The following is a 27,358-nucleotide window of genomic DNA, read 5'->3' as shown; positions in this document are numbered from 1 at the left end:
TTTCTGGAGCCGTAGAAAAAGTAGAAAACTCTTAAAAGTATGGAACTCTTCGTCTGTTACTGTTTTCTTTTTGGAAGTAGATTCGCTTGTTTTCTTCTCCTTGTTATTAATTTCTTCATCTCGTTAATGTCACCGTTCACTAACGAAGCGACGATCAAAACGCAAAGGGGCTCTATCGATTTCCAACTCGCAGAGTGACAGTAGTTAGGGTACCTCGATGGTCAGACGCAGTGGTTAATGATTGACAGCGGCAGACAGCAGCTATCACCCGTCGATAGTTGCAACATGGATAGATCGATCTGATATTGGCCACTGGCTCGCTGTTGTCGATAGATCGGCGAAGACGGACAAATTTCATAGCAATCAAACGCCAACCAACGAAGGTTTATCGTCCGACCGATAACGTTAGTATCGCGACCATTGTTCAACGTGTACTCAATCTTGGAAAACTCTTAAAAATATGCTCCCTTTTCGAGGTAAAATATTTTGTAATTCATTACAGCAAAATTCGACTTAAAAGTAAATTCAATATTTTACGAATAATTTTGAAATAGGCTCTGAAAAATTATGTGGAATTAAATTGACACACGTTTGATGTTGCATTCAGTATGAAATGGATTTCAGATCGTGACTAATATACAAAAATAAAATTATAGAATATTATATTAAAATAAATTTGAAAAAAGATAAGTGAAATTAAAGTAACATAGACACAAAAATAAGGTAAATTGAATAGGATAAAAATGTTTTCTCTGGTGATCGAGCAATCGATCATTTCGTGTGCCACAATCTGAGAATGTTTGAGAAGATTCGATTCGCGTAGAATTCGAGGCGCTTGATTACCTATCCCGTGGACCGGTGCTAGATGGTATAGATTATACGACTCTATTACAGAAAAGGATGATCCAACGAGTCCCGACGAGCTTCATAAACGAATCTCGATGTAGATAAGTTGGCAAACTTCGCTCCTTTCTCGTGTAGCGCACGCGAAGGAGGAAATCTGTTAGTTAACCTCCGAGGGAACTCGAATTCAACGTAAATCAATTTCGACCTCGCATTCAAACTCGGCTCTACAAGATTTAGACGTCATGGCGCGTTAAATTAGTCCCTGTCTTTATACAAATTGCGTTCGCCATCTACGCCACACCCAGGCAAGCACGTCGAACCAAACTCCGCGCTTTAAGATATACAGATTTTATATCGCAATCAGTGACACGAAATTCACTTACGGTGTTTGAAACTGCATAGAGGGAAGCGAGCTTAGTTGATAAGTTTATATTTACTTTGGCAATTGGTGTTTTGGGACTCTACGAAACAACAGGTATTCGAATTATCAAATACCTTGATTTCTCTCAGAGGCATTTCGAATCTTTCAATATTAGTTAACATCGAAACTCACAAAGATGCAAATGAAATTGTTGAAAATAAGCATTGCATGAATCTATTTTTAATGCAAATTTGTATCCCTTTGGTGCAGTCCCCTCCCTTGCAAAGGTCAGTACTACCTGAGGAGGACACTCGTTTATTGCACCCCCTGAGCGTCTCGTTTTTTTCTTTCGAGCCTCAAGCTCATTTAGCAGAAAACCGTCAAGCTAAGAACAGCATTTTCGTTTCATAAAGCTACATTAATTAAATACATGCTTAGGTCGAAACTCTGTCGTATTTATTTAGCAAATAAATATTCAACAGAAATAAAACAACGATCGTTTGAGAAATGTAAGAGTCTTTCGAGGAACACGAATTGTCCAAGTTTCTAAAAAAGCGTTTCAAACGCACGATCATGGAAAGGAGGATAGAAACGGCACTCGAAATTCATCCAAAGGTGAATTTCTCCGCGGAGAAAGAACATTATTGCCCGAGAATCTCGGGTTGAGATGAAAATTCCCGAGCCGCGAAAACGTCCTCCGGATCGTCACGCTCGCTTTCCGGTCCTCCTCGTCTCGTCGAGTGCCGTTCAAGCGACGAATCGGGTGGCTGCATTGTAGAACGTCGAGGATATTCCCATTTGCTAGTTAAAGCGCGTGCAGCCTCGAGAGGAAATCCTCCCAGCGTCGCGACACGCATTCGAACGGCGTCTTGGCTTCCACGAGAAATGTAAATAAGCCCGGTCGAGCCTCCAACGACGTGACGAGCCTGATTTCGCGAGAGAATCCCCGAGTTTCAACGAGATCCTCTTAAAAACGAGCTCCGTTCGCTCGTATCGCTTCCACCATGCTTCTTCTTCTCGAATTTTTATGAAAGATAAACTTAAGATAAGAGCGAGGACATTTTAATATTATCACATTTAATTCTATTTTTGTATATAGAAATGTATATTTTTTTATGCATTAATTTATAAACTACTCTATGCTCTACAAAAAAGTACTAAAGCACTTGGGTTGAAAAACGTTTAGTTTGAAAGATATTTCACATGTAAAACTACGGTGCTTGATACGAGCTTAAAACGTAGAGAAGACGCGCTCGAGTCTACAGGTTAGATCCACGCACAATACGTCGACGAACTAAAGTGGAAATATCTTTGTAATTAACCAGTTATCGACCCAAGCATCGTAATACTATTTTTCTTGTAGGGCGTACGTATCTTCTTCACGTTTTAAGCTCGTATCAAGATCTTATACGTGAAATATCTTTCAAACGAAACGTTTCTCGACCCGAGTGCCTCAATACTTTTTCGTAGAGCACCAGAAGCATAAATATTTATTAACAATGTCCTCTCTCCGTTCTACGCTCTCTGAGCCGTTTTCGTAAAATTCCACCTACTTTTTCTCTCGATTCCTGGGTCCAGTGTCCGCGTTCGAGGAACGAACTTCCTACGACCGAGCACCAAACGACATTTCGCAGTCGATTTCCTCGGGGAGTCTCGAAACTGGGCCCTCGTCGACGAGAAATTGAAATTTTACGGACAAAACGCTCATCGACTTCGAAAGACCCCTCCTCCGTTCGATTCTGCTTGCCCTTTCGAACGTTTTCAACCGAACGGAGAAACGAACTCGGGTTCAACGGGGGGGAAAAACGGTAAACACGAGCCCGGCCTCTCGGTCGATGAATTTTCACAAAAAGTTTCCTCGCCGCGCGGAGGCTTTTCCCCCTCCTCGCCACTGTCTGTCAATTAAACGGAACGGTCTTTTGCGGACGCAGAACGCGAAACGAACGCTTCAAAGAAGTACACGAGCGCAATGGCGGGGAAAAACTGTCGCTGGAGCCACGGCGTTTCCTGAAACGTCGCGGTCAAAGCGAAACGTATCGCTGGAAATAGAACGGAGGAATGTTTTTGACGAGCTTTTGCGAGTAAGAAGTTGATGAGGTTAGCTTTCGTGCGTGGAAAATGGGTCTGGAGATTCGTTGGAGATTGTTCTCGCTGTCCTTTGCACCTTATTAGTGTTATTAATCGTCCTCGTTGCGGGTATAATATATTTTTATGATACGAAGAGACGAAGCGGTGTATCGTGAGTCAACGAAAATTCTTTATTGTTAGGGGTGAGAGAAAAAGTGGTACTTTAAATCTTTATTTAATATTAATTTTAAATAATTTGCATACTGGCAGGGTACAATCTGGAGTATTTAATAATTCATTTTAGAGGGCTGTTATTTCAGAAGCACAGATTTAAGGAATGCTATTTCTTCCAAAAAGTTTCTATAAATATATCGGTTGAATTCTTGCAATTTTCAATATTTTCAAGGATTTAATTTAGCCAGAAGCTTCCTCAAAAATAATTCAAGAAAAATTCCTTTGAAAAATAAGTAAAAGGACCTCGACAAATGCGCGTGTTAAATATTCTTTTAGAAATGAATCTAATCTCACGAAGTGGATCGAAACACCGAAAGCACCGAAGGTTCGCATGCTTTTATTCCGAGCAAACGAATAAATAATATATTGTGCAAGGAATGAACAAGAATACGTAATGCTTTATGGAATGTATGGGTTGCACGGGAATTTCTGAAGCTGTCTTTCATTTCGAAAGAACGTCTTTCAGGGAAGTTTGGGAATCACCGGTTGAACGAGTACGCGAGAAAAGTCGACGCAGGACAGCCGCAGAGATCGGAGACAAAGGCGTTTAAAATTTCAAGTACCAGCCTGGCGGATGAAATCCCGTCCCGGCGTGGAAGTAATTTCTCTTTTCTGCGCGCGACGAGTGGAAAGACAGTCAAAAAGACGAGATTGCCGCGGATTCGCGGAAAAAAGAGCGTAAACCGGCGCATCGGCTCGCTTTCAACCAGTTCCAACAGTAAATTCCTTCATATTTTTAATCAAACTCGAATGTAACAACGTTAGATAAAGATTATCGTACCACAAAATAATATATACTCCACACTCCTAGGTTTCTATATTTTTCTGTAATTATTACTCACCGCGACTGTTCGCGCTCGAATCTGCTTGGTCGGGATTGAAATGGATTTGTTTGTGATTTTTGAAAAATTTTATTGGATAACGATAACGAAAATGGACTGTATAATGTTTTACTATTAGCGTGATTGTAATATGCGAGGAACTGTTCCCTCGTTCTAAGTTTGAAAATGCGTTCAACTAGAAACCTCGACACTTCACGACCTACGGTTTGTCGTGTGTCTTTTTAGAGAGTTTTCTTCTACCAGAATACACGTTAAGAGTGACTCTCGTGTCCGGAGTCCGTTTCCGTTGTAAAATAAAAAATAAAATTCGAACGAATGAAATACATTTAGTCAACATAAAATTCTGTGCGAACGAAAATGTTACGCTCGTGGAGAATTGGGTGTGGAAGGAAACGTGTTGTAGGGGGGTGGTACGTTCCGCTCGGGTTTGGATCGCATCGATTGATAATTTATTCGAAGCGAACGGGACGTGTAAGTGCTCCTTTCGGAGGGGAAAGGTGTTGATCCGACCTCGAACGAAAGAGGTTTTCTCCACGACGGGAAACCAATTCTTTCCTGTCGACCGAGCCGAATCACGTCGCGAAAGGAATCAATCAAAGGAGGCGATGATTGATCAGACAGCGGAGTAAACCTCTGGAATCTGTTGCTGGTGCTTTTTACCCGCCCTCGATCCCAGTCGTCGCTGGGGTAATTGAATCGCGTCGCTTTCCATGATATCGCCGACAGCAGCCGCGAAATTTCTGAATAAAGAATTAGATATCGCTCATTTTACCATACAGATTCGATGGATTTGCACACGTCCCTCTTCAACCGCCAAAAATATTGGAACTGACTACTACGTCCTAAAATTGAGAATGAAAACATTACTACACGCAAATATTTATTATAGGATTATATTTAATAGGACGATATTTTTATAGCTGAGGTAGAGAACAGTGCTTATAAATCTATAAACGTCCTGCTTCAACCCCCAAAAATATATTGGAACTGACGACTACGTCCTAAAATTGAGAATGAAAACATTACTACACGCAAATATTTATTATAGGATTATATTTAATAAGACGATATTTTTACAGCTGAGATAGAGAACAGTACTTATAAATCTGTAAACGTCCCCCTTCAGCCCCCAAAAATGAAATTAACGACTACGTCCTCTGAGAATTGAGAATGAAAACACTCCTATACACAAATATTTATTTTTTATACGATTATGTTTCTCATAACGATATCTTTAGAGTCGAGATAGAGAACAGTCCTTATAGATAAATAATATGTAGTATATATTGGAAATGTATAGGGAGAATTGGGGCACCCACAAAGTATTGGAGTATAATAAAATAGTTGGACGGTTGGAAACTAAGATTCCAATGGCAGACAGAAATTCAGACTCTCTCAGCATCTCGAACGAACGTGTGCTTTCAACAACTCGCGATATTCGAGGATCGAAGTGTTTGCGCGTGAAAGTAACGCGGAACCCACACACACACGTTCCCGCGGAAACTTCAGCCCGAAAACCTTTTTATCTCTTCGTTGGAGGAATAATTGACGGCGAAGACCGTCCGGAGCGCAGGCAGTCGAGCATCCGTTGGGAATGAAAGGCGGCTCTTGACGGAAAAAGCAGTCCCGTCGAGTGTCGAATATAGTCGAAACAGCCATTAACCCGTTCGCGGGCCGCGCTAATTCTTAGGCGTATCCATTCCTTGCCTCAGACCCACTTGAAACGACGAAACGCGACACCAGAAAGCCTCCGGGACCGGTCACTTAGCCCTCCAACGACGTCGAGTCGGTCAAAAAATGGTCGAAGAAAATATCTCCACGCACTGAAAGCTTCGTGAAAACGGTGAAACGTTCCTCCATATGAAATATGATAAGGCAAACGATCTTAAGGCATATGATAAATTCCAGAAATCTAGGATAAAAGATGAAAAATTGGAATAGGAACGCGAATTTATTTTAATGTGTTTGAGTTTCTTCAGATATTGGAATTGAAAAGGTGTTTCTTTTTGTTGTATACACCTGTAAATCATATGGCTCGTTCATAGTATAATATTCCTTGAATAACTAGGAAATTAATTTGTTTATTTGGTTGAAAATATATCAACAGGATTGGGAACAAAGAAACTATTCATTAGTCTTGAGAGCCAAATAGTTGAAATGGTTATTCTGGTCTTAAGATCTGTAATTTTGTCGATATAAAACTAGAGAGTTGCAAAAATTAAAAACTTACATCAAATTATTTTAAAAATTACTACCAGAAACTATGAAACTTAGATTCAAGCTTACAGTAACATACATAAAACAAGGCAGAGATTCAAGATAGTATAATAGTCCAGTAGATAACTACACACTCAATTTCCTCTGAAAGTTATCTACCAAATATTAAAAATGAATTCACAGAATACCTTGAGAACCAAGAATCTTTTAATATAATGCTTCCACATACTTCACAAAATCAGAGAAGTCTGTCGGGTGAAACCAACCCCTTCTAAAAGATTAAAAGTTACCCGCGAGCTGGTAACTCAGGAAAAATAAAAAAATAATGCAAATTCAGATAAAAACAAGTTGTTGAGAATGTTTTTCGGGTCCGAGGAGCATCGACACCAACGATCCCTGGCACCCTTAACGGCTGGAAGGGTTTCGCGACGATGCTCCATTTCGCTCGCGACTCGGAAAAATCGCGTTTTCTAATTCCGTTAAAGGTAACAATGCCGAGCGTTTCGCTTCGTGTAGCCTCTGACACGCGGGCGCAGCGACAAAAGAGAAAACGAAAGCAGCGCGGAAAAATGCAGCCACCCCCATCCCGCTCGTTTTCGCCCCGAAACGTCAAGGTTCAAGGAAAAGGAACGCCCGAGGAACGTTTCCCACGCGAACGATGGTTCCTCTGTTCCCGCGCCTTCTCAAACGGATCGCTGAAATGTTTTATGCATTTAAAGCACGGGTGAAATAGAACGTCGCCCGGAAAATCTAGCGGCTTTGATTCCCGTTTTTCTTTGCCCTTTTCGGCCATCTTTCCTCGCGACAATCGTCCACAGAATTTTCCCGCGTTTTTCGGCGATCCAAATATTATTACACGTTGTGGTTATTCAATTTGTTTTTACGTAGAATCGTGATTAAAGTCACAATTAAGCCACAGTGAAACAAAAATTGAATTATTTCATCCGATCAGTAAGTGGAGGCAAATTTTAAAGTCGTCTCCACTTTTTAAAAATGGGACTGGGAATTCTTTTATGCGGCAATCGTTTACTTCATTATATGTGAAAAATATTGAAATACTTGAAATGATATTTCAGCTTTAGATTGTCTAGAGATTTACTTTTACTCGAATGTTTCATTAATTCGCCCTCCGATGGAGTAAAATCGACACATAGAGACGAACGTCGAGGATTTTCTTCGAATTCAAGTGGAAATTCGAGCGCTTCCCGGACAGGACGTGACAGTCGTGTTGTACGAATCTGGTAGAAAACGGTAAATCGGGATTGACGGCGTTAAATTCCAGGTGAAAATTATTATAACACATGTTACGAATTGCGTCTAAATTCTAATTAACACGGGTAGCCGCGTTATTCGTACGAGAATGACGTATAAATTTTAACTCGCGTCATATACACGTGACGCTACGATTCTCGCGAGAGACCAACGTGCCACACGTGTAACACCGATTATTTCATATTTTATGCCCGTTTAAACGAATTGAAGCGCGAACTATAAACCACCGTCGCGTATATGCGATACATATGTTATTTAACATATTCAGCACATTCTATTTGTTCGTAGATAGAAAACATAGTCATCTTGATTTTTAAATCTGTGATTGTATTTAAACAAATCTCATTTAAACGATGGTATATTTAAAACTTTCAAGATAAACTGGTGTTATTATCTTCTCGAACAGAAATTACAAATATAATATAATCATTTGCAAATCGATAGCATCCATGCAATATTTCAGCTGGATTTACAGTATTCCTATTTGTGTTCGAATATTTTCCAAATCTCAAACTGTTTTCACTGATATACTATATGTCAGTATACACAAAACTAAAAATCAATATTGTTTCCTGCCACATATCAGAAATGTGCACAACAAAAATAACCTTTGGTTACATTTCTCGAACCACACGTCCAATAAATTCCTAAATATCGTCCATCGGTGTAGCCAAAAATTATTCCCAGGCACGAGGGGTTAAATATTTATACGAAAATATTAAAAGCACCGTCGGAGGTGAACCGCAAAGGCTTCGAAACCTAACCTAATATCTTCTTGATGTATGCGTATCGAAATAAATCACCATCGCCGAAGGCCACCGGGGGAGGGGGGGGGGAGCGTCGTTAATTTATTTGGTCCGCTACAAAGACTCGCCCCCGTCAAAGGGATCGAGGGGTCCAATAAATTCCCAAAGAACAATCTTTCGTTCATATTTGGAGCAGCACGAGCGGAACCGCTCTCGCCCCGACGAAAATAAAAAAAAGAAGAGAAAGAACTGCGAAAGAATTGAAAAATTCATCTGTTCGTCGACGCTCGCCGCGTACATAATGCATCCGCGCAGAGACGCGAACGTTTCTTGGTTTTTTTTTCCGGACACATCAGCGGGGAAAGTCGGGGAGGAAACAGAGGGGAAAGCCAGAAGAGCTTTTCGTCGTGAAAGCCACGGCACGGGGCTTTCTGCCGTTTTCGAGCGTGGCTTTGACCCGCGCTTCTTTCGACTCCGGGAGCCGCTGCAACAAGCTTACGATTCCCCTTTTCTCTCGTTCTTCCGTTCAAACTGGCCACCGGGAGCCTTCCAAACCCTCTTTTTGCGTGGAATCGAGATCCGGCTTCCGCCAGACGCGTTTCGCGGTCATCTTGGTCGAGTTACAAGCCGCTCGAAAGCCAGTTCGATTAGAAACGCGGTGGCCATCTTGCGTCGACTGGCCCAAGATGGCCGCCATCTTCATTCCGACGTCGTATTTAGAAGAATAATCGATTCTTTTCGCGGTGCAGGCGTTTCTGAACGCTGACTTGGCGAAAATATTTTGGATAATACTTTTTATTATAGGTAACGTGTAAAATATTGTATAAATAATATTTAGATAATTATGTGGGGGCGATATAAGGGTTCTGGCTGATCCTGGAATTTTCTATATTTTCCTTTATTCTGTATAATACAAATTGAATTTTGAAAAACTTGGCGAAATTTCTGAAGCTATAAAGTATTTCCCCGAAGTATTGAGTTGTCGATGACCCTAACCTACATCTTTTATATTCGTCGTGAACCAAGGAATAAACTCCCAAAAAATATCAACTCCCATTTAACAACTTCCATTTAACGTGTCGTCCATTTTTACTCTTCCCCTGGCTCCCCTTGATAGCTTTTACCGAAAAACGGGAACCGCGTCCCCCGCATTCTTATTACACGCATACCTGGATCGCTTTGGCGTGAACGCCGCCGCTGTAATTTGCATTCCACGTCGAACAGTGGCTTTAATAAAAACACTGGCAGCTCGTCGATGGAGCAACCGGGGGCCGGCCACTCCGTCTGCTCGCATCTCCGCTTTCTTCCGGGGCGGAAATTCCGCTCGAACGTGCACGCGCTTGCGACGATTTCGCGCCTCGCGTGTTCCTCGGGGCCGAACAAACGAACCGTGAGCCCCGAGGCTGGAAACGGAACTTGGAACTTATCGTTAATTTACTATTTGCTCGATTTCTTTGAACGGGGGAACGCCAGGGCTCTCAAGTTTTTATCTATTCAACGAACGAAGAACGCGTCGCGATAATTCTAGAAACGTCGATTGTTAGGTTCAACGTTGATTTAAAATCAGAGATAGCTAGGTTCGATGAAAATTCTTTGAAACATAAATACACGTGTTCTAGAAATCAGTTTTAAATTATAAAAGAAGTGAGAATTAGATTCTTCCATTGAGGTGGGTAAAAGTTGAGAATTATTTCTAAATATTTCTACGGATAGTAGAAAGAAGACAAATTGCGTAATTTTATTTTTCACGGTTCGTAATAACGTTTTAGGAGGATATAGTGGTCCAAGATAGCCTAAGGTCAATTGATGCCTCGTTGGAGGTTATGGGAATATGTAACAAGGGCTCTAAGACTGATGGTAGCGTGTACAATGCTTCAATCGCGACTCGATCATCGATATTTGCGTCATAGCTAATTAATCACCAAGATAATCCTCCTTGTTCGTCGACCGATACCCGATTGTTCCCTGACTCCTGATGGCCTTCAAGTGCGTCGACAAGAGATTAACCTAAGATATTACAAACTTAACGCGATCCAGTTAATCGTCGATCGCCAGAATGCACCGTGTCGCTCCTGACTAATTGGCTGCCATCTAATTTTCGCTTCTTCCGTTGCCTTGGCGGCGCAATTCCCGCGAAAAAGAAACGCTTATCTCGTTTTCTGAAGGGGGTAATAAATGGAGACTGCCATTCCGGGGGAGATTAATGCTCAAATTCTGCTGTCAGGGGGATCTCTGTTTCGCCGAAACACGTGTTCGGTGCAAATTGAACATTCCCGGGTTCCTGGAATGACAGACTCGCGTCCGTAAATCCGAATAGCTTTGCCGCGAATGGGAACGTTGATACGACGCAATATTAATAATAATGAATAGGTCCTCGCTGAATTAAAACGAGGAAAGAAGAGGGAGAAGAAAGAGTGTTGGGTCAGATCTTGAAATCGATATAGTTAGAGTACAATAAAATGATATAAAACGAAGAGAAGGGGGAAAAGGAAATAATAAGTCTATACTGCGGCAAGATTGCATTGCAAAAAGAAAAATGAGGGATCGATATAATCAATATAATAAGAGCATCAATTTTTAGTTGCTTCTTTAGTGAAATGTTACTAAAGAAAATAAATACATTTGTTCAGAATATTGAATAGAATTTATTGAATATAAGATTAGACAAATATGAGACTTCAAGTTAGGGCCTACTAAACTTGAGATCGAAATAATAATTGCATTAATAAGATATTTCCATTTAAAGGTGACTTCCAGCATATTTTTCGATCAACGAAATTCTGGCAGAGGCTCGTCTTGTAGATCACACCCCAGAATGCGATCATTACTATACTCGTTTCGTTCAATTTCGTAAGACAGTTAGCCCCTAATATCTTGGAAACCGTTCAAGTCACGTGACGGGAATCTCGCGAGTTGTTTCTCGATCCCCCTCGATCGATAGCGACCCGTCGAGGATCGCGTAACGCAAGGTTTCCTCGATGCATCGTTTCCTTGGGGGAAAAACAGCACGAAGAAATGGGAGTGAATTTTTCAGAGACGAAAACACAGCGAGAACCCGAGTTCTTTAAACTAGTTGCCGGGATCGAAATCTCCGGGGAGGATCCAAGTGGCGGGAAACGGGATTGTTCAAATTTGACGTTAAATATTACACTGTTTCGCAGCCCCGTGAAACGGTAAATATTAAAAGCAATCCTGTCGCGATGCTTGCGGGCGGAAAACGAATCGAAGAAGTTTCGAAGGCTCCGCTCGGGAAATCTGATCTGGAGGATCACGAACTTGGGATGTTTTGCTCCGAAATTGAACTGGAAACAAAAACTTGCGGGGGCCACACACGCGAGATTAAACTTTCAACGCGTCCAGCTCCTCGAGACCGTATTTGCCTGGTACCCGGTATCGTGTAACCTCTTCTATTGACTGTTATCATTGTTCAGGAATAACTATTTTGAAACAGGGAAATTGAATTCTAAGAAAATATGATACACGAAAAAAATAAATTAGGAACTATAAATTCTTTTTCTAATCGTGTGTGCTTCGAATCGAGAAGATATTACTCAACGTTAGTATTAGTGGCTTCGTAATATTTTGGGAATAATTATTTTGAAACAGGGAAATTGAATTCTAAGAAAATAATATTACGACGAGGCACGAGAAAAATAAATTAGAAGAATTTCTAAAAGTTGTCGATGAATTAATCATCTTATTTTGCTCGTCTGACCAGACGCAGTCTTATTCCGCAGAAATTCGAATGATATTCGAAACAGTGAAAGGGTGGAGAGATATTTCACGTCGTATATATTTTTCACCCCTTTTTCGTCGGTTCTATTTGTCCTCGGAGCACATCCAAAAAGCGTCGTTGCGGAGAACGAGGATCAGTGGCTGTTCCAGGGGGGAAAGTTCTGACCGTGTTTTCTTTTCTATTTCGCGTGTCGCGGTGCGGCCATAAGTCATCTCAATTTCTGTCGCGGTTCCGTCGCCGATGGCCGCGGACGCGCGTTGCAAATAACAGCGAAACGAGCCAGTTTGATTTAGGGATCGATATGCAGTGCGGTGGCACCGCAGCAGCTGCATCGACGAAGAAAGCAATCGGACGCGTTGATTAAACGCGGCTCGTGTGTGTCTCGTACCTTCGCGTATAAATAGTAACATCCCCTCCCCCCTCCTTCTCACTCCCCCACCCGTATTTTTTGCCGGGTTCCCAGAGATTCCAGTCGAGGGATTAAAGTTTAATATCCGGAGGACTCAAAACGTCGACACCGTTACGATTATTCGATTTTATTTACGCCCCGGAACCGAATCGATTCCGTAACTCAAAATCCTTCCGTGAAATCGAGCAATTAACCCCTCGTGATACGAAATTTCTTTTATACAAACAACCTTTATGGGAACTCTGAGGCATTTTAAGAAAATTAAATTTAATTCAGAACGTTCGGATTTTAGTTTAAAGAATCAAAAATAGAAATTTTTACGTTGACAAATTTTATGTTGCACCACGATTTTCGCTAAGATCTTTCACGAGAAATATTTTCATTCGTATTTTATGTTCGTGTTAGAGTGCACGAGACCTTCCCGAAATACTTGGGTCTAACAACTGGCTCTGTTAAATATTTCATCCGCTTTCGCGACAGTTTCCGTCGCGAGGGCATAAAAAATTCCCTTGATAGCGGATTCTGGAGCAACCCTTTCGCTTTCGTCAGAGTCGCGGCCTATCTTCTCCGTTCGTCGGTTTTGAATCATTCACAGAGGCCCTAATTTTCATCGCTTTAACGCGAGAGGAAGCTTTTCTTCACCGCGGAGGCGCTGGGAAGCCGCTAGCGCAAGGAAATCGCTTCTCGTAATCGAATCGGAATTTTAGGACGCCTCGAAAGGTCCTTCCTTTCCATTGGTATTTTAAAAATTAAAATTAAAATTTATTCAGCGCCCCAATATATTTTTATTGTCAAAAATATTGCAGGAATGTGGTATCGAGTTCTCAAATATTTCAATTACGTTTGGAAACTATCCTTACCTTCGTTATAAAAACGTATTTCACATTTGCTTCAGTCAGAACTGTCCATTTTACTTTAATAATATACGTAGTTACATGAACCCTTAAGTGGATTATTGGGGCCGTCATGTCAATGTTATTGTTTGAAAATTTATGTAATCTTCTATTAGTTCATTATTTTTTAAATACTTTAAAGTTGATTTCCATTTACCAATTTGGTAAGAATCAACATTAAATAAAATAATTTCGAGATTGAGAGTCCACTTAAGGGTTAAATAAATTGAGTAAAAAATCAACAACAAATAAATCCCAAGTTCGTTATTACATCCTCGAACTACTCGATAAATAAAAAAAGCAAGCTCGTTCAAGCCACGGAAACATTCGCACGATAGAAATCAAGCAACGTTGGAAATTAATAAAATAAATGCTCGAAACTTTCTTAGCGCCGAAACAAGGCTTGGGACTGGCAAACGGCGGAAATCAGACGGAATTCGAGCGGAAGCCGTCGTTTCTATTACGTTATTACCATTATCGTGGCCGCGCGGAATCGTTGCCACAAAAGGACCGGTTCGTTGCCGTCAGTTTGAATCGAGTTTAACGAACCGCGATATAAAAAAAAAAAAAAAAATCCCACTGAAAAGGGCAATTATCAGTCGGACCGTAAAACGTTTCGCGCGGAACCTCGAACAGACTTCAACAAGCGTATTAAAATACGTTTGAGGGCCACGAAGTCACTCTTGCCCGATCGAAAAATCGTCGATTCTCCTTGTTTACTAGAAATCATCGATTAATGCTCGATTCAGAACGCAAGTGGCAGCAAAAATTGCACCGTTTGTTGTGGAAATTGTTTTGAACTCTTGAAAATTGTATCCTTTGAATCTAAAAATTTTAATTCAAAAGAACGACTGAATTTCAGAACCTAAAAAAGACAAAGAGTCAGCCCAGATATATCGTAAAGAATTTCAAACGAAACATTCTCTTGTTTTCTCGGTTCCCTCGACAGAAATCACTGAAACTTTCCGTTGTTTCTTTTTTCCGGGGGAAAAGTCGTCGAATGAGTTGCATCGAGCATGCACGCCACGTACTTGGATCGTTCGACGATTTATTATTCTAACCACTGTTACCATCGGTTCGCCTGGACGGGAGCGTAATCTCGAGAAGCTTCCGCTAAGGAGTTGCCGAGGGTCCACTTGAACCTCCGTCACGTAAACCGCTTTCGTTCAACGATCCCCTCCTCCGTCAGGATGAAAATATCACCGAAATCTGATCGACGTTTCGAAAAGAATTCCGTAAATTTTTCTAGACTCGAGTACGAGTCGATTTTTGCTCGAAACTTTCCGTCGATTACGCCGAATTTTAACAATGGATGTTTTATTTTATTTTCGTTAAAGGCATTGGGAGTGTAAAATCTGATGAGTTGATGAGTGAAATTAACTGTCATCGACTGTACGCTCGTCGAATCGAAAGATTTATACGACGGGTTGAGATCGTGTTCTACTCTGGCCAGTGACATGCCCATTCCTCGAGACTGAACAGTAATGATGTATTATGCATGTCAGAGCGACCTACTTGTCACGGAGAAAACAATCTCAGTCTACCTCTCCCGACAGTAAAGAAAATTATTCTACTTACTCCCCAAGAAACAGCGTTGGTCTACTAAATAATATGTGTGTCACTGTTACGAATAGATAACAACTGAATACCAGTGGTAAATAAGCTGTTCTTATTGTCAATTTCCAGTACGGCTCGAGTCAACGTCATAAAACTATATTAAATAGAGTGCAAGAGTAGAAAATATTATTTTGCTATACTCCCAACTAATTCATTATTTAATGCGTTATAAAATTATGTTCATCCTAAAAATGTTGCAAATTGCGTCGACAGGACAACAGTTTTAGTACCAGACTGTCCGCGATTGTATTATGCATGTCTGATTACGCACAGTCCATTTCTACTTGTCCGACCAAAATCGAGATTACTTCACTGGCCGAGCTATTAACGATGCTATTCTACTTGCCCGACTAAAAACGTGGTTGCTCCCCTGGTCGGGTCATAGCGGTGCTATTCTACTTGCGCAACTTAGAACGTTCTTGTTGCGCCTGTTCGAGCAAAGCTAGACCCAATGAACGTTATTAAAACATAGTAAGTAGTATTATCACGTTCGAAACTACCTTCTAACTTAACCCGAAACCGTTTACTGGCTTCCGAAAACAGCTTCTGAATTAATTAACGCGTTCTCCATTTAATTCAATTGCCGTTCGCCACGTACCATGCTGCTATAGTTGTAGTAATTAACATTCGGTGGAACCACGTGCTTTCAATTATATGCGAATCGAACTCTAGCAAACAGTCCAAGCTGAAATTTTCCGTAACAATGGCCGACAGTTATTTTTTTACACGGTTATAAAATAGATAATCGACGATAGCGAATGTTTCATTTTCGATAGACAGAATTTATTAGCGATCAGAATAGAAAAATCTACACGCCTGGAAATTCAATCCTGAAAACAGACAGCTCTCGTATTCACTTTTCGTCGTTCTCACCGTCTTGAGGATTCTTTCATCGAGTTTAAATGCTCCGTGCACGTTCGTTAAGACCGAATTCGATGCACACGGAGATTCGAGGGGGATCGTTTGCTTTCAAGGACCAAAGAAGAAACGATCCACGGAATTCCATTTACCGGTACGAGCGTAATTCATTCCACGGATTCCGAACGCGCCGGAGACGCTCGAATACCGAGATAACGGGCTACCGGCTGGCCGATCGTCACCAATAAAGACCTCGTTCGATCGACGTCGAGTTTCTTATCGACTATCCAGAGACTGCAGGACTTCCTCCAGAGAATATTAAACTCCCGCCTAATTGGTGAATCGCACCAATTTCCATGCAGGCATTTTTACGGAGAAATTTAATAGCCCCTCGAATCGCAACGCTCGTTATTTCGAATGTTAATTAATCCCTGACATATATAATTTCTTCGAAGGGTAAAATAGAAGAATGCAGCAGTTGATATTAAAGACTGAATGGAAAATAAAAAGTCGTCATCGGGCTGGATAATAAATTTTCGAGTCTTGGATCGCGTCGTCCCGTTGCCCGCGATTTATTATTACCGGTCCGCGACACCTTTAATTTATTTTCATTCTTTCTAGTTGAATAATGGGCGATACTTCTTGAAATACTTCGACTACGATTATATGGAATATTATTTATGCGACACCGTTGGTCACGGCTCGAGGAGGTCCCGATGCGAAAATTGGGATCGATTCGGTGGCCATTGTTGGCCAGAAACTACGATTGTGCTGGGAATTGGTGCTCGCGGCTGTCGCGAATTAAATTTTGAAACTTCTTCGCGGCCATGAATTCGTCGTGTTAATTCGACGAATAAATCTGATTGGAGAGACCGTCAACGGGGAGAAAAATAAAACGAGACATAAACTAATTAAGAGACACTCTAACTCGAAACTTGCTACGCACGCTACGAAGCACTCGAAATTTTCTTCTCAGGGGTTTAGTAGAAAGTTTTAGAATTCCTCCGATCAACACAAACTCTCTAAAACTACATTTATTTTTATACTCTAAACTTATTTCTACGGGACACGCGAAATTTGCTTCCTTTGCCATCGACAGGGCTATCAAGGCACTCCGGACTAATTAACGAACTTTCTAATCTAAACTTTTTGTGTCTTGTTTACGTAAGACCCTTCAAAGTTTCTGAGGACCTGACAGGTATTTAAGGCTCCCCAATTATATGTACATAATTTTTCCAAACTCGCAAACATCTTCGAACGTGTGATGTTATAGTTGTACGGAGTTGTAAATGAAGGTTTCGAAACGTGCAATATTTTCTGGACAAGTTCTTCCAAGCCCATAGGAATTTAGGTAAATCTTTTGCCAGCAATCAATTTTTCGATGCATCATGAAAGTAGGAAAAATTGTAGAAAATCGTCTGAGTTGTTGGTTTTGGAGAGGTTTGGAGAGGTTTGATTGCTACTGAACGATCCAGTCGATTAATTTCGAGCAACAAGACAGTTACGCCGCCCTTTTTCCAAGCCCATAGAAAGTCTCTTCAATAAATTGAAAGAGTTTATTAAAAATTCTTTGCCAGCAATTAATTTTTTCCTCCACTGTTTCTGGCTACTAACAAAAATCGAGGTACTCGAGACAAACGATGCATTTTGCAGGTAGAAAAAATTGAACATCGTCTGAGCTGTTGGTTTGAAGAGGTTTGATTGTTAGTGGCCGATTAATTTGGAGGAACGACACGGTCGCGCCGCCCCAACGGGATATCCTTCGGCTGGATGCACGTCAGGAGGATGATACCGACGCAAAATGTTAATTAATACCTGGTCTAACGCATGCACTTGGCACTAATTTGAAGGCTGCGTCGGGATACCCGTGACTGCATTAGTAGGCTGGCGCAATGCTCGTAATAATGCAGTCGCAGCGATGAATGCGACTTCGCCGTAGGCAGCGAACAGGGAATTGGCCGTGGAATCGTAGAGGCACGAGCTACCAGACCCACGGAATACCCGCCGGATGACCCTTTAATTGATGACGATCGTTTCTCCTTTGAGGCAAACCCCCATCTAACCTCTCGGAATCGAACTGACGCCGCGAACCATGCGGACCGTCGACGTGTGCAGGAAGACGATAAACAGATTACGCGATCTGATTACGTATTGATTACGGGGGCACCGGGACTTCGAGACCACGAATCTACCCCCGTACGCGATTGGTATTGTTCTTCGCGAAGGGATGGGCGCGATCGATACCACGGAAAGCGTAAACGACATCGCGAGATCCGATAGTACGGTCACCGAGTAGCCTGATCGAGATGGAAATGGACTGAGGTCGTTCTTCACCCTTTTCCATGGGAGATTTTAGACCTGAGGTCGACGATCGACGACGATATTTTTGGTACTGTACATGATGTAGCCAGGATGTAGATGTCTTCAGACATCCGATGTATCGTGAGTATACAGGATGTTCGGCCACCTATGGGAAAAATTTAAATGGGAGATTCTAGAGGGCAAAAAAGGACGAAAATCAAGAATAGCAATTTGTTGATTGAGGCTTCGTTAAAAAGTTATTAAAAAATTAAATTAGAAAATTTCAAATCGTTCCGAAAAAATTATTTTTCGTTGCGGGGGTCAATTGCAATTATTTTTGTTGAATAGACATATCCCCAAGTTCCTACGTACTATAATCTGTGATTATATTTGTCAAATCATGATTGTGAAGTTTAGGGCTAACCAAAAGTATCGTATTTTTCTTTCTAAAAGCTTTGAAGAAACTCTGAAAGTGCACTTGGAAATTAATAACTACGATTGAGGAATTTAGTAATGGTAGATATTTACGTAATGGACAGGATTGCGTATAATGAATCGCGAAATGATTGGTTTTGAAATATTATACAATTGTATCGAACATTGTCGAAATGGGGGTTTAGGGAAATGCTTGTTCAGAGATTGTTCTTACGGAACCCTCGTTTATCACTGCCGCGGTTAATCGATAACATCATCGATGACGGATAGCGAACGAAATTCGGAGATGAATTCCAATCAGGACCGACAGCTCGTTGACCATCGACACCTGGGGTTCTGAATGTTAAACGAGCCCGAAGTTGCTCGCCATCCGTTCGTTCTACAAACGAAACAGTGATCGACAGCGTGAGAAACGGCTGACTTCGATATCCGATTCAATTCTCGACGAGCTATCACGCGTGGGCGTCATAGAATATGTTATTCGATTAATTTATCAAACGATTTTCTAGATAATTCACCACCTGACATATTTCTCACATTATTATGTATTATTCGGGGACTCGGTTAAAGAATACTTTCCTTATTTTAAAATATAAATATATACATCTAAGAATGCTCGAGACATCAATTTTGGAATGCTTTATCATTCATTATGTACATTTGAAACGCGGATAAATTTATTTCTCAATGAAGCACCGATTTCGTATGTTAACAAATCCAAGAATTATTAGAAAACTGAAACTGTTAAATAATTTTATCAATATAGTATTTTCCTTTATATAATATTTATAATTATTCTGCTAAAGAGAGCTTAAAATGGAATGAGAGTATTATTATACTCGCATATATTTATTTATAGAATGTTAAAATAACGATTCGCTCAGTGACTCGAACTATTTTCCACTCTATTTCACCATCAAGGTGGTCCACCAATATCGAGACGCGATTTTCCTGGAATTTTTAGCATAGGAAGGTATTGCGAAAGAATACAGTTGCTTCCAGAACGGACCATAGATCACCGTGCTCGGAATTCAGGATGCGCGAGGTTATATCGCGCATTAAGGGAAGGTTTCGAGACGCGAAACATTTTCTATAACGCCCTAATATTATTCCATTTCGATTTACCGAGCTTCGTCCGTGGAAAGCGTCGAGGGGCGCCGGAAAATCGAGAGAATCGAAGAAAACCAACGAGGAAAGGGATAAGCTCGCTTCTTGAATAGACGGCAACCCAGTTAGCCCCGACAAAAGGAAGAGAAAATACTGGAGGAGGCTCAATCGCGATGTTGATTAGGTCGATCCCGCTGGCTGAGCCGTTTTATTAAGACGATCGGTGTAAACTTCAGGAATCCTCCGTGATCTCGCCGTTATTCGAATACCTACACGCCCGGGGAACTTCGATTTTGGACGTTTTCCCAGGCGACGGAAATTCTTGGACTCGTTCCTCGAAATTACGAAGTAGGAATATACAGGGTGTTCGGCCAACCCTGAGAAAAATTTCAATGGGAGATTCTAGAGGCCAAAATAAGACGAAAATCAAGAATATCAATTTCTTGGCTGAAACTTCGTTAAAAAGTTATTAAAAATTTCAAATCATTCTGAAAAAATTATTTTCGGTTGCAAGAGTCGATTACAATCATTTTTGGTCATTACATATACTCCTGAAATCCTACGCATTTTCGAGAAAAAAATTCCTTACCGAAAATGTAATGTCTGACCATACATTGATATGTTCCCCTGAAATTTCAAGCGTATCTTTAAAACATCATAACTCCTGAACGAATTGGACGATTTTAATGTTTAAAAAAGCAAACTACGCGTATTTTGGTGGAGAATATGTACAAAAGGCAAAAATATTCGAAAAGTTGGTCCCTGACCTCGCAAAATGAGAAAAACCCCATAAAAATGGTCCAATTTTCAAACAGCCATAACTCCTACAATTGTGAAGATATTTCAATGAAACTTTTTTCTGAAGTAGAGCTCATGGGTGCCTACAAAAAAGTATTAAACAACTTTTCTGTAGGGCGTCAAACAAATTTATTAAAAATCAAAAACGAATTTTTAAGAAAAATCGACAGGGGGTGGTGCCTAAATTTTTCGATGAAAAAAAAAATTTTTAAATAATTCTAAAAAAATTATTTTCGGTTCCGGGGGTCAATTGCAAGCATTTTTGGTCAACAGACATACCCCCGAAATCCTTTGCATTTTCGAGAAAAAAATTCAGTACGGTCGGAACTTTAAACGTTAATAACTTTTTAACGAAGCCTCCATCAACAAATTGGTATTCTTTATTTTCGTCTTATTTTGGCCTCTAGAATCTCCCATTAAAATTTTTCCCAACGGTGGCCGAACACCCTGTAGAGGAATCGAAAAGGATTTCTTCTTAGCCCCCTTCGACGACCAGAAAAAATATGAATGTTTTAAATTCATAATTCACAAAAAATATTAGTTATGCAGCAAAATTGATCTTTACACCTTGTTTCCAGAGAAAAAAAATATTATTAGATAATACGAAACGAATCAAATCCGAAGCAATTTTGTTCCATCGCGAAAACTAGATAGTTTTCAGATGGTCGAAGATCCTCTCAGCAACTGAAAGGGTTGGATTTTTCTGCCAGGATCCCGGAACCCCGGAATGCAATTATTCGAAGTCGGACGAACGGCGAAGACTTGCTATTTTCTGGCGTCTGTTATTGCAAAACGGAATTCCGGGAGCTTCCGTAGAACTTTCGCGCTCTTTCCGCCTCTTGATCTTCTTTTCTTCGTTCTGGAACTTCCCTGCCGCGAAACAGACATTTTTCCGGCCGCGAAAACGAACGCGTAATTATTTAAGGTCGAGAAAATGGCGGGATTTCGAGCTTCTGCTCGGGCTAGCGCAGGAATACACCACCGAAGAAAATGGAAAAGCCAGGAACGGCGAACAACTTTCCGCGAACTTCGTTTCTCCGGAGCATGTGAAAGCAGAAATTGCAATTATTTCATTTTGTCTAATCGTCGCCGTTCCCCAAGTTTCCCTCTGTCTCCATTTCCGACGGTTTTTTTTTTTTACCGCGAGAATGGCAGCTGCAAATATTGCACGGTGCAATTAAGTCTCCTGTTAATTTTTCTCGAAATAACGTTACGAACGTTTCTCTATATTTGGGCAAAAATTACTCCCCGTTCTTGCTTGATGTTAATAAAAATAAGTTACTGTACAGTTTATATATTGTCTTAAGCCTAGCAATCGTTTTGTAGAAAAATTTCATTCCACGTTTTCGATTTGATTTCGAAAGAATCCTATTACATTTATTTTTGCTAATATTATCATAATTTGGAATATAACTGGACAGGTCCAGGGAATTTATTTCATTCTTCCGCAAATACATATTCTTCCGACGTTTAAATTGGATTGAAATTTATTTCACGTAGTTTAATTATAATTTACATTTAAATGTTTGTCCCGTTTTTGCTGGAATTTTCCAACCGAAAAATGAGTTATATGATTCGCCAATGACGACCAAAATACGTTATAATAAATTCGTAAAGCCTGTAATGACTGAATAAAAAATTAAGGAAATAATAAACGTAGAATTATTTTTATATTGGTAACACGATTAAATAATAGATTTTTCATTTGTGGAATATTGGTCTTCAATACCACATTATTTATTTAAATTATTAATTAAGTTTATAGGATGTTCGCAGTTCGTCGAACGATGAGGTGTAAATTTCTAAAAGTTTTTTGGACGAAGGGTCAAAGGGACAAGTTTGTTACAGTCTCAACAGAGAGTGGACGATGGTTCAGCGTACGTAAAGGCAAACACAAAGTTGCCAAAGCTGTACAAGTTTGCAGTAACAGTAACTGTTACACCTTTGCGACAGTTACGACACTAACGACGCGTCTGGCTTTAATTAATTGTTATTCCTTTAGCACACTCCTCTGCTGAGATTTAAAATGAAAACTTACCTGCAACCTCGGAAGCAGGATAGAATAAATTTCTGCGTACGAAATTGTCAAAATGTTAAATTCGGAAATGATATAATAGACACTTGATAAATTCCTTTGAAGTAAATAGTTGCAAGAAATAGTGTTGTGGAAAGTTTCATAAAGGATTCATCTGCAATCTAACGACAAAGTAGTTGGCCGGGAATCAATGTTGGACACTGGAAACGTAACGTCACAAGGTCCGCAAACGTTCTTATAAAAATGACAGAGTCAGCGAATATTCGTATCTCATCTTTTGCGAATCATAAAAATAATCCACGATCGCCTTTTAGTATAATGAAAGCCAAGATACATGGCTCTGTTTGCTTGGTCCGGTCAATAAGGAGACCCCGAACCGTCCGAATCTAATAATTTCTGTGTCGATTTAATTTCTCGAAATTATTAAAGATGGAAGGTTATCAGGATGCCCCAGAAAATATTCCACGAATTCGGCAACGTTGCTCTCCGCTATTTTTAATCCAATCATCGGTATAAATTATACGAAGTAATTCAAGTCTCATATTATGTGATATATTAAATTTCAGTAATTTTTATTTCTATTTTTTAACCGTCCGTTGAGATAAAATATACGAACTAATATAATTGCAATAATATTTAATTCCTCTACTGAAATTAAATACAAAAAGGAAATAACTTTTTATTTCTGGATTTTTTTTTCGTGTCATAAAAACAAAATGTTCACTTTGAATATTAATCAAAATTAATAGTAGCTCAATTTTTCCCCACTGCTGTGACTTATTCGTTAGGATAAGGGAACCAAGACAGGGTTCACACAACTACGAGCAAGAAACATGGCGCGACTTTTGAATAGAACATCGTGCGTGGAATTCATAATGAAGCATAAAAATGCTTTGTCGCCCCGCGAGTATAATTTATAAAATTGTTCAAAGGAAAGTAGTGTTTGAACTTTCACGGCACGTTGTATAATTATATTTCAACGTTTCAACCTCTATTTTTGTAGGTCCTCCACAGGAACATTTCGTTTGAGGTTAGGTGATCACGTGTATAGTTTTACTAAATGAAATTATTACGAGAAAAAAATTTATGAAGGGAAAGATAATTTTAATTACGGTAGAATAAATATTTTCGTATCGTGAACGTAATATTTTTTTTCAAAAGTAGACTCGGTTCCAAAATGGTATCAGTGGGACGCGGATCTCGTTCTATTGGAAATTATTTTTTGACACGCTGATTAATGAATGTAAATTTTAAAAATATTTTCTGGAATATATTAATGCTCGTCAGAATATGGAGTTTCGCGTCGCGGGGATGAAAATTGAATGAAAATGGAGAAACGAAAGGTCATAAATGTTTGGAAATGTCTTTAGGGTCATCGCACGTGGAAAGGAACTCCCGATGGCGCGGAATAGCTTTCAGACTAACGAGAAAGAATACTGAGAGCGCGACACCGATGTTTGTTCGCGAAGAACCGTTTTTTTTACCAAAGGAGAGCCGAGATTCGCGCACCAAACGATGAAGCTGAATTTCAGAGAACCCTGGAGAGCCAGAGGAACGGAACGATATACATTTTTATCGTTGTCGTAGAAAACAAAGTCGTCAGGAGGCTCTATAAATATTCAGTACGGATGATTTTACGCGTCTCTTGTCCATGCAAATGCTTTATGATGTTCATGGAGATTAAATTAATTCGCTTCGAAATAGAAGTCGTTAGAAAATTGTACCACGCGATTCCCAAACATGTCGTATCTATTTCTAATCGTATTTAAAATATAAACAGTTTTTTTAAATTGTGAATAAAATTTTGAAATCGTATATGCGAACGAATTAGAAGGATAGAAGGTTCAATCGAAATCTCGTTGTCTCCGACATGAACGGGTGAGAAAATAAATAACGATTCGCGCCTCCCAGAGCCAACACGACGTGCAAGCTTGCAGAAGGCGTCGGGGCCAATCTGTTCGCTGAATCCTGTCCGGTCGACAGGGGTAAATAATGTCGATGGTTACAGGCGTGTTTGGAAGAGTGTCAAACAGGCGTTGGCGCCTCGACGACGCCATTTTTCCACGATTCGAAATCACGGTTTCCCGCGCTTCCAGTTCGCCGAGCATCGAGCCGGGCAACCTTTAACACTCGACGAGAGAAAAGAAACGAGTTCACGAGATTTCCTCGAAAACAGAACGATTCCCTCCTGATTCAAAACACGAATAGTTTCCGTACCCTGTTCTTTTTACCGTAGGAACAAATTCAAGTAGAAAATAATGTCAAGAATGCAATGATTCGATTGTTTAAACAGTCCTACTCTAGCTCACAAAATTCAGTTGTTAAATTAGAATAATTATTGCTACAATGAAAAATGTGATAGAATCTGTATCAGATCTCCTTGCTTTTAAAGCGAAGGTATTTTTCGCTAAAATCTGAAGTAAAATTTGCCTATTGTCTCAGCGTATTCTATTCGAGGAGACGATTAAAAGTTGTAAAGGAAGCATATCTCTCAAAGGAACCGTTCTCTTGCAAAACATTATCAAAGTTCAAGCCAATGAGGCTGCACGCGGTTATCATCGAACGCGTCGCGATTCGTCCGCTGAGAGGCTTCCCACGCCCCTGCCACGCCTACTAGCGGCTCCCAGTAATCCCATTGACCCATACTTTAACTGTCCATTGCGACAAAGCGGTTCGTTTGCGACACACGGTTCCTTGACAACTTTTTATCCTCTCGTCGCGTAGAATGCGTAGGGTGAATAAAAAAAGTTTGACCTTGAATTTTTTTGTTTATCGTGAACACTACGTTTAAAAGAATTAAGTCGACTTACGATGCACCATTCGGCCGAGGGTGGACACTCCTTCAGATGCATGTGAGCGGTGTAATTGATGCACGGCGTGATGCTGCCGATCCCCTCGTTGTACTGTCCGCACACATAACATCTGATGCCGTGTGCGAGACCTGGAACACGGTAACACCAGTGTAAGAATGTAGAGGCGATAAAGTAGCCGGATTTTATTCCCTGGTTCGAGCATAAAATACCTATTACGCTAAAACGGACCGCCCTGCTCTTTATTCCGAGCATAAAGACTCGCCAGGGACATTATCCGAGTGCAATCGATTTTGCTAAAATACGTTGTTTAATTCTCGCGACTAACGAATTCGTATTTTATTCAAGACGTTCCTACTGTGCCCCTTACGTACGTTTTAAATTTCAAATTCGGGGCACAAATTTGTTCAATCTTCTCAAGGGAATCTCCGGGGGAAATTGTTATTTACGACCTTTTTTTATAATGTTGAAATAGTCCGAATGTTAACTTCGTTTCACGATGGCGAGAAACATATTTCCAAATGAATGTGAAAAAAAAGAGGGGGGAATAAATTTCAAACTTATCACGCCCCGATAAGTCGAGTGCATTACAAACTCTTTGGTATCGACTTTGAACAGGCGGGGAACGCGTGCCGCGGAAAATTGCCTGCGAAAGTAGAAATTAGAGACGCGTGCCGCTTTGAAGCCGAGGGGCTGGCGAACTTTTCAAGCAGCTTGCCGAAGAGCTTTGAACTCTGGAATATCAAGGCAAAGATACTCGTTGAAACCGTACGAATCAGAGGTGATCAACTGCCATGGAACACGTTAAATACCCCTGTAGGATCCGAGGGACTCAAAGAACCGTGAAATTTTCGAAGAAAGCTTCCCAGTAACTCCCGCGGACCTTTAGCCAGCCGTCCACCCACCCTTCTGGAGTTAAAACTAAATTTAAAAGCTCCGAGGAATTCCAGCGGACGAGGCTGGATATAAAATCAAAGATCTCGTGGATGAAACGAAAGCTATTATAATGTATTTGGAATTAGCTATGTCGTTGAGTATTTGATAAAAACAGTATAATTATTTAAAATTAGCTAGAAAGAGCATGAATGAAAATGGTATATTGCTTCCAAGGATTAATCTTCTTTAGTAATAGCCTTCTGTTTACATTATTTAAACATTATCGAATGAAAATCACGATTCAAACCTGCAACAATTTTATACGTTGATTATCGCGTTAAATTCGCGAGTTTCATTAGAGCACGGTTTTCTATCCGTCGTAACGCTTTTATAATGTATAGACAGTCAGATTAATTAATGAAAGGATTGATTGCATAAGGTCGTGTTATCCCCTGTGTACTCGATGCACCGAACCGTAATCTAATCTTAATAAATATTAGTTTCGATTGCAAAGTGTCCTCTCGATCAAAGGGACCCTCTGAAAAGAAAAATTGACTTAGACTCAACGCGTTCCATGATTTCAAACTTCAAACGAAAAGGTTCTTAAAAAATAGGGACGTCGAGAGATATACTCGAGAAATATTTTTCATTTACATCGCAATTGATTTCGTGGTTAAAATTACAAATAATGGTTCGTTGTTTGATTAAAAAATGGATCAGTTAATTTCCTTCCTCCACAGTAGAGACGCAAACGCCTAAACGCGATAGAACCGGAAGTTCGCCTTATCCCACGTCGGGTGAAACACGATGTAAGGCTGCAAAACAATCCGACCGCGTCGCAAAGCGGATTTCGAGGGAACAGTCGCGAAACTTTGCATCGTTTCGGCCTCGATATTCG

At 40.4% G+C, this 27,358-nt stretch overlaps 1 protein-coding gene across 1 annotated transcript in view; it reads right to left on the bottom strand.

Moving 5' to 3' along the window:
* The window catches only part of LOC143346373 (uncharacterized), a 107,745-nt gene that overhangs the window by 23,878 nt on the left and 56,509 nt on the right, over positions 1-27,358 (bottom strand). The window contains exon 2 of the mRNA XM_076774419.1: positions 25,585-25,715. Coding sequence (XP_076630534.1) covers positions 25,585-25,715 — 131 coding nt within the window. The remainder of the gene's footprint in view (positions 1-25,584; positions 25,716-27,358) is intronic.

The sequence above is a fragment of the Colletes latitarsis genome, chromosome 10 (genome assembly GCF_051014445.1).
Source record: "Colletes latitarsis isolate SP2378_abdomen chromosome 10, iyColLati1, whole genome shotgun sequence".
In the NCBI taxonomy this organism is placed as follows: Eukaryota; Metazoa; Arthropoda; class Insecta; order Hymenoptera; family Colletidae; genus Colletes; species Colletes latitarsis.
The sequence above is the reverse complement of the archived record's forward strand: the minus strand, read 5'-3'. Positions and strand labels throughout refer to the sequence as shown.